The sequence below is a fragment of the Heloderma suspectum genome, chromosome 9 (genome assembly GCF_057233095.1).
Source record: "Heloderma suspectum isolate Gila_16-S chromosome 9, 16-S_ref, whole genome shotgun sequence".
Classification (NCBI taxonomy): Eukaryota; Metazoa; Chordata; class Lepidosauria; order Squamata; family Helodermatidae; genus Heloderma; species Heloderma suspectum.
Window position 1 is genome coordinate 32,613,096 of NC_139466.1, and position 7,529 is coordinate 32,620,624.

Sequence of the window (7,529 nt, forward strand, 5' to 3'; positions counted from 1 at the left end):
GCCCTACTCCTGGTGGTGTTCTAGTGGATCTCCAACTCATGTGGGACCACCGGCACTACCACTTCAGAAGACCTTAATGATCAGCCAGGACAGTAAGAGAGAAAGGGGCATCCTCAAGAATCTTGGTTCCAGGTTGTTCAGGGCTTTATAGACTAGTGAAAGAACCTTAAACCTGGATCAGTAGCAGATAGGCCACCAGTGCAGAGACTTCACTCGATGTGTTCCAGGCTGATATAGACGGGCAACTCACGACAGCTGGACATCCACATTCTGTACTAGCTGCTGCTTCTGGACCAGCCTCATGGGTAGCCCCAAATAGAGCACATTGCAGTCATCCAGTCAAGAGGTTACCAATGCCTGCACCATCATGGTCAAGCTACCTCCATCTTTCTACCAAAATAAATCCCACCTTTACCAAGACTGGTGCTCAAGGCCATACAATATATACAAATTTCTATTTTAATTCTGAAATCACACTTTCTAATGTTTCTGGAAGTACCACATAGCCCATGCTGGTGTTTTTCTACCATGCCTCAACTTTCTGTTGTCATGGTTATTTTTGCTTAATATAACATCCAGCCCAAAGAAGAGAACTACACATTTACCAACTATATTGTAACTTTTTAGTCGGTGCTAATAAAAAGTATTGTCCTGTCAATGTATATATTTATTCTAATTAGGCATGTCAGAGAAATCCATTTGGGTGGTGGAGTTAAATGGGTTTTCCTATGTTTGTCTCCCCCCCCCCAGACTTCATTCTGGTTCCTTCTGTCAGGCCAGTTTATGGATCTGGGTGTTTTGCAATTCTTTTTTTCTGCAGGTTCTTTAATTTGAGCAAATGTCTGAGCATTTTGTGCAAATTCTACCATAATTTGCACAAATTGCCCAGGAAATAGTGTAAATTGGTCAGAAATTTGTGCAAATTGGTCAGAAATTTGCACAAATTGCAGCACCTGCAGAAAAAATGCACAAAAAATGGTCCTGCAAATCGATTCATACATGCCACGGAACTCCATCAAGTTAAAAAAAAAACCCCAAAAACAGATTTCTCAGTGAGAGACATCCCTAATTCTAATGGACTGATGTAGCTGCAAAAAAAAATTAAATAGACCAATTTACTTTAAAGCTTTTACTTTTATGGCCTCTTCCATTGCGAAATCATGAAGTATCTACTATGTTTTAAAGCCAGAAGCCTGGCCCTTTGAAATAACATTAATCAGTTAGTGCAGCAGTATTCTCTCGTAAATCTTCTGAATATAGTGGTGTTAATAGCAATATTACTCAACTATCTTTTGAAAGCAACAAACTGGAATTGCATGGCACACCTAGCACCCTTTCTTCATCACTGACTGCCAGAGACACAGACTCTATATTGAAATCATTTTCATTGTGTTTTTTAGGTTCACCTACTTCCCTAGTATTGCCTGAGCCAACTGCAAAAAGGCCTAGCCTGTTCTGAAAATTAGAAGATGGATTGGTGTCTTTAGCTTCTTCTAGTTCCATTTGTTTAACTTCTTTCTGTTTCTGGTTGCCTGATTTGTCTTTATAGCCAGGCATGGTGGTATGTGATGTGAGCATGTGAGAGTGAGAAATGGAACTAGACATTTATTCCTTATTCAGGTTTTCTGTACCTGAATAGAGTAAATGCTTGAGGAGAGGGAGCACTTCAGCCCTGCCCTATTCCTTCATCATGCTCATTGCTCTCTGCTCATGGAGGGCAACTCTCTGAAGAGGAAAGCCTCCTGTATCCATGGAAGTTTGCTACATGAGCCAGAATGCTGGAAAGCCCACATTCTCGCTCACGTGGAGAGCATCGATGGATACAGGAAACTCTCTACTTTAGACAGTCTCCCTCCTCGAGTAGAGGGAGACAGAGGTGGGGCTAGGGCATTTCTTGTTTGACACATGTTTGCCTTATTCAGATACAGAATGTCTGAATGGGCTTGATTTTAAATTAACACCGCTCTTGGCTTAATTTTTGTTTTAATTGTAATTATGTTTAACTGTATGTTGGATTGCTGGTCTGAGATGTTTTATGATGCTCTTTTAATTTTTGTGTTGTTGTTTATTTGTTCTGCTGCCAACTCTTTGTGACTTCATGGACCAGCCCAAATCAGAGCTTCCTGTTGGCCGTCGCCACCCCCAGCTCCCCCAAGGTCGAGTCCGTCACCTCCAGAATATCATCCATCCATCTTGCTCTTGGTCGGTTCCTCTTCCTTTTGCCTTCCACTTTCCCTAGCATCAGCATCTTCTCCAGGGTATCCTGTCTTCTCATGATGTGGCCAAAGTACTTCAGTTTTGCCTTTAATATCATTTTCTCAAGTGAGCAATCTGGCTTTATTTCCTGGAGGATGGACTGGTTTGATCTTCTTGCAGGCCAAGGCACTCTCAGCATTTTCCTCCAGCACCACAGTTCAAAAGCATCTATCTTCCTTCGCTCAGCCTTCCTTATGGCCCAGATTGGTATTATTTTTGAAAGGCTGCATAGGGATTCTTCAAGCAAACAAACAAACAAATGTTGAATTGTTGAAAGAAATAAAGTCAAATATAATGGTGCGCTCTTTCTTAGTTTGGGTTAAGTGGCTCAGTTTTCTTTCTGGACTTCCCTTGGAACATTCCTGGCCAAATATTTGCAGTCTTCTCTTTGATTATTATTTGGGGGAGGGGGTCAATCTTGGCTCTCTTGACAGTGATGGTTTCTAATGTGACTTTTTTCATAGCTGCAATCTATCATGAATTCAACACTCCAGAAGAAACACAGTATTTGATTTTCTCTAACACCTGTGCAGAATCTAAACATAAAAAATGGGCTCCCAATAGATCAATTCTGTATTCAGTGTTGATTTTTTTTAAAGCTCCCAACAAGTAAATATGATAGAAAGCAGCCAGGACAAGAAGAAAAAGAAGAATTTAAAGGCAAAATAAAAAACAGTCCTCCCTGAAGAAGTACATTTCAAAAAGTTTTTCAGAACAGAAGATGAGGTGAGAAACTGCTTCAGGGCACAGGAAACAGACAAACATTCTTATGCAATTTGCTTTTGAGAAGAGTAACATATCACAAGCATACCGATGTTAAACTCTCAGAACATTGCAGACTTTTCACACACAGAAAAAGTAAAAATAGAACACTTATAAAATGTGGTGTGTTAACAAACACATACTTTGATTCAGTAGTGAGAGATGAAAGATAGTTTGGAAATCTGCAAGGGGAGGATGTGTCTCTTTTGATGTCTCCTGCTTTCAAAGATGTCTCCATATACCTCTCCCTGGATAGAATATTAGACAAGAGAAGGTGCTGAGAACTGCTCACTCCTGCAGCTCCTAACCAAACTTCCAGTTTCAAATGGAATTGGATTCTCTGTATCTCCCCCTCTGAAAGGGGATTGGAACCATAAGATGGGCAAAGATCAACAGCGCCATCCTCAGATACAAGCCAAACTCAAGCTTGTCAAAGTTCTCCAAATTCCACCACAAAGCTCATTCTGGGCTTCTTCACATGGAGTTTTTATCCTGCTATTGAGATTGCTCACTCGCGGAAGTTTGCTGGCCCTTTAGATGACGCCATTAACCTCCAAGGTTAATGTCAAGGGAGTACGTTGTGATCCTGCATTTAAAATGGACGCAGAAAGCCCCCTTTTAAATGCCGAATTTTAGGCTGGTGTAGGGATGCTCTCTGTCTCGTGTCCATATCAAATTGTAAGTGTTATTTCTTTTCATGAAAATTCATGCATTTTCCCCCAAAAATGTACACATCAGTTGGGCACATCCTTGAAATGGGCACATTCTTCTCCCATTGATTAAAGCATGCCTCTGCACATTTTAAAAAAATACACATATTTTTCATGCACATTTTCAAATGTACACCTGCTATTGAATGCTTTTTTTGTTGTTGTTTTGGTCAGCAAATCATATTGCAAGCACATTTGCATTGGAAACGACTGTGGACTTCGACCACAGATTGTGTTCGGGTCTATGTCCTGCTTGCAGCTGGAAAACTGGGTAAACCCTGATAAAAAAAAATCTGAAATGATGTCAGAGAATTTCGCCACAAATCTCAGGGAGGCCGAATGCCAGCGCATGCAGCCCCTCGAAATGGGTGGCAAAACGGTCTGCCACCCCCCCCGCCACCCCCCCGGGACGGGACTTACCTTGGGCGAATCCTCCTGGCAGCGGCGGCTCTGGCGGCAGCTCCGGCGGCGGCTTGGCAGCGGTTCGGCGGCGGCGGCCGGTCTTCCAACTGGCTGCCACTGCCGCCATTTCCAGTAAACAACAACAACAAAAGTGATAGGCTACGTAAAGATTTACGTAGCCTATCACGGCTAGATTTTTTAAAAATACAGTGATAGGCTACGTAAATCTTTACATAGCCTATCACGGCTGAGTGAAAAAACAAACAAAACCCACGCATATGCAAATGGCGGCGCCCATGGGCGCCACCATTTGCGTTCCTTATTTTGGCACGTCTAGTCTACGTAAACATTTACGTAGACTACGGCGAAAATAAGGGGAACGCAAATAGCATAGTGGGTGCTAATTGCGTTCCTTTTTGATTCGCCGTTTTAGCCTATGTAAATATTTACGTAGGCTAAAACGGCGAATCAAAAAGGGATGCAAATATTGCCCACTACACTATTTGCGTTCCCCTTTATTTTTGCCATCATAGTCTACGTAAATATTTACGCGTTGTTTTTTTTTAACCGGGATGTGATAGGCTACGTAAGTCTTTACGTAGCCTATCACGTCTCTGTAAAAAAAACAAAAAAACAACAAGATTGCATATGGCAGCGGCGGCAGCTGGTCGGAAGACCAGCCGCCACAGACGCCACCGCCAGAGCCGCCGCCGGAGCTGCCGCCGCCGCCCGGCACATCTGCCCCAGGAAAGTCTTGTCCCAGGGGGGATCCGTGGGGGGGGCAGGCCATTCTGCCACAGATTTTGGGGGGCCGAATGCATTGGCATTCGGCCTCACCGAGATTCGTGGTGGAATTCTCTGACATCCCTAATCTTATCTCAGTTCCTTTCCCAGATAGGGCGCTCTACTATCTAGGCCAAATTTCCTAACATTACCCTTTCTGTGCACCTGTTGATGTGGTAAAGCTGAGAGCAGTTTATCCTCTGGCAGGAATAGAACCAGTGTTGCAGAGGGATGAGGTTCCCCTAGCCCTAGAGCAAAATTCACACACACACACACACACACACACGCTCACACCCATTTGCCTTCTAGAAGGGCCAACTCCATGAACATGGGAAAATATGTTTCAAGTATGTACAGAGTCTCAGTTGTAGTAGCAAGAGTAATCATTACTGTAAGTCATGGTTTTCTGACATTTGTTGAAGCACATTGGTGGTAGCTGTAAGACCCCACAGTAATCCCTCCCCCCACAGAAGCATGAAATGGAAAACTACTTAATTTACTCAGTGTGATATGGGAACAGGTGTACAAAATTATGCATGGTGTGGAGAATGTGGCTAGTGAGAAATTTTCCTCCCTTTCTCATTATACTAGAACCCAGTGGGATCATCCCATGAAGCTGATTGGTGGGAGATTCAGGATAGATAAAAGGAATGACTCCTTCACACAGCACATAGTTAAGCTATGGAATTCGCTACCTGTCAGGGGTGTTTCTGAGCACAGGGAGTGGGATAGCAGTTCAGATTCTGAAGGAGAACCATCAGACATGGGGGAGGTGTTTTCCCAGGCTAGTCCAGATATGAGTAGGCCGGCTTCCCAGGTTACAGTAGTCCAGCTGGCTGAGGATGAGGGTCCCTCTTCACACACACACCCCATGAGAGGCAGCGAACAGCAGGAGGCAGGGTCTGGGGAGTATGACCTAATAGATGCCAGACGCAGGCACAGAGCAAAAAGAAGGCAGGGGCGGAACTCAGACGGTCTACCCGATTGCCCTTGCATGAAAAGCTGTGCTTAGAGGCCTCACAAGAAGAGAGGAACTCCCTCACTTAAGTTAGGCTAGTCAGACCACCTCCCTCTTCAAACGGCGGGCAACTCTTGTAACTTCCTTTTGAATCCCCTGAAGGCATTCCTTTGTAGACTGAGACTCACTCAGAATTTGCAACTGTATGACCCTGTGAAGTAATGGATTGAAAGCTGTAGACTGAAGCCTCTTGTCTGTGTATGTTTGGGCTTAGAAGTAAAGTGGGGGCTAAAGGAATCCTGACACTACCACAAGATGTAGCCAAGATGGCCACCAATCGGGATATCTTTAAAAGAGGTTAGATAAATTTCTGGAGAAGGCTACTAGTCCTGACGGCTCTACACTATGTCCGGTATTAGAGGCAGTATGCCTATGTGCACTACTTGCTGGGGAACATGGGCAGGAGGGTGCTGTTACACTCATGTCCTGCTTGTGGGTTTTCTGTAGACAGCTGTTTTGCCACTGTGTGAACAGAATGCTGGACTAGATGGACTCTCAATCTGATTCAGCATGGCTCTTCTTATAGTCTAAAAGCAAGCCGTTTAGCTGTTTACCAAATAATTTACAGTGTTATTGCAGTTGTTTGGGGTTATTTGTCATAATGAATGGATAAAAGTACCTTGAGTGGGTTCTTCAACAGCTTTCCTTTTTCTGCTGTGGCTGTTATAATTCAGTCTGAGTTCTTGGCCATATTCATTAAGAGTTTCTCTGGACTCATAAGATTGTCTTGCCTTTCTCCCATCTTCACTTTCATCTGAAGAGCTCGTGTAAGCTAGATCCATTTCATGCTTAACCTTTGACAGTGGCTGGTAGGGTTTACAGTCCATCTGCTCCATGTCTGATTAATTAGGCCCAGAGTCATGAAAACAACAGGTGGAGACTCCTTACAGAAATGGTCCTGGAAGAGACAAAAAAAAAAAGCGGCAATGTAACTCTCATGATTCAAGGATAGTTGGTTTAAGAATTCCTCCAACAGCAAGCAATTTGGCTGGTATATTTAGTCAAGGGAAACATAAATGTATTCATAACAATTCCTTCTGTTGAAATGTTTTAGCCAGTTAATTATTACAAGGAATTAAATACACAGTACAATCACAGAAAATATCCTTGAGACGCTACCTCTGCTCCTTTGAATTCAGGCAAGAATGGACTGATATAACCATTCTATCTCACTAGAAAATGGTCCAGCTTGGAAATCATTCTGGGCTTCATAAAACATGAAGCTGGGAAAGTTTATGAAACCTGAGCAACCTCCTCCACTGCTACTCTTCTCCCCTCCTCCCATCACACATCAGCTTCAGTGTGAAGATCCTGGCTTCTAATAAGCCAGAGTTCCCCATTATATCTGAACTAGCGGACTCTGCCTTAACGTCAGTCAAGAAACCAGGAAAATAAGCCAGGACTGGAATGATTGTCCAAACTGGGCCAATGCTGACCTCTATCCTATTCCAGGATCTCCCATCTTCAGTGGTTAGATGGATGACGACTGGGGATAGGGCCTTTTTCTGTGGTGACAGCTCATTTGTAGAATACCACCCCCAGAAGCATTTGTGTGGCACCAACCTAATCTTTGAGCTATTAAGGTTATTCTCCTGAAC

At 43.5% G+C, this 7,529-nt stretch overlaps 1 protein-coding gene across 2 annotated transcripts in view; it reads right to left on the reverse strand.

Annotated features, from left to right (window-relative positions):
* The window catches only part of TENM1 (teneurin transmembrane protein 1), a 438,805-nt gene extending 432,038 nt beyond the window's left edge, over nt 1-6,767 (reverse strand). For both annotated transcript variants that reach the window (XM_084814084.1, XM_084814083.1), the window contains exon 1: nt 6,551-6,767. In XM_084814084.1, the coding sequence (XP_084670210.1) occupies nt 6,551-6,767 (217 nt within the window). The remainder of the gene's footprint in view (nt 1-6,550) is intronic.
* Between the last annotated feature and the right edge of the window lie 762 nt (nt 6,768-7,529).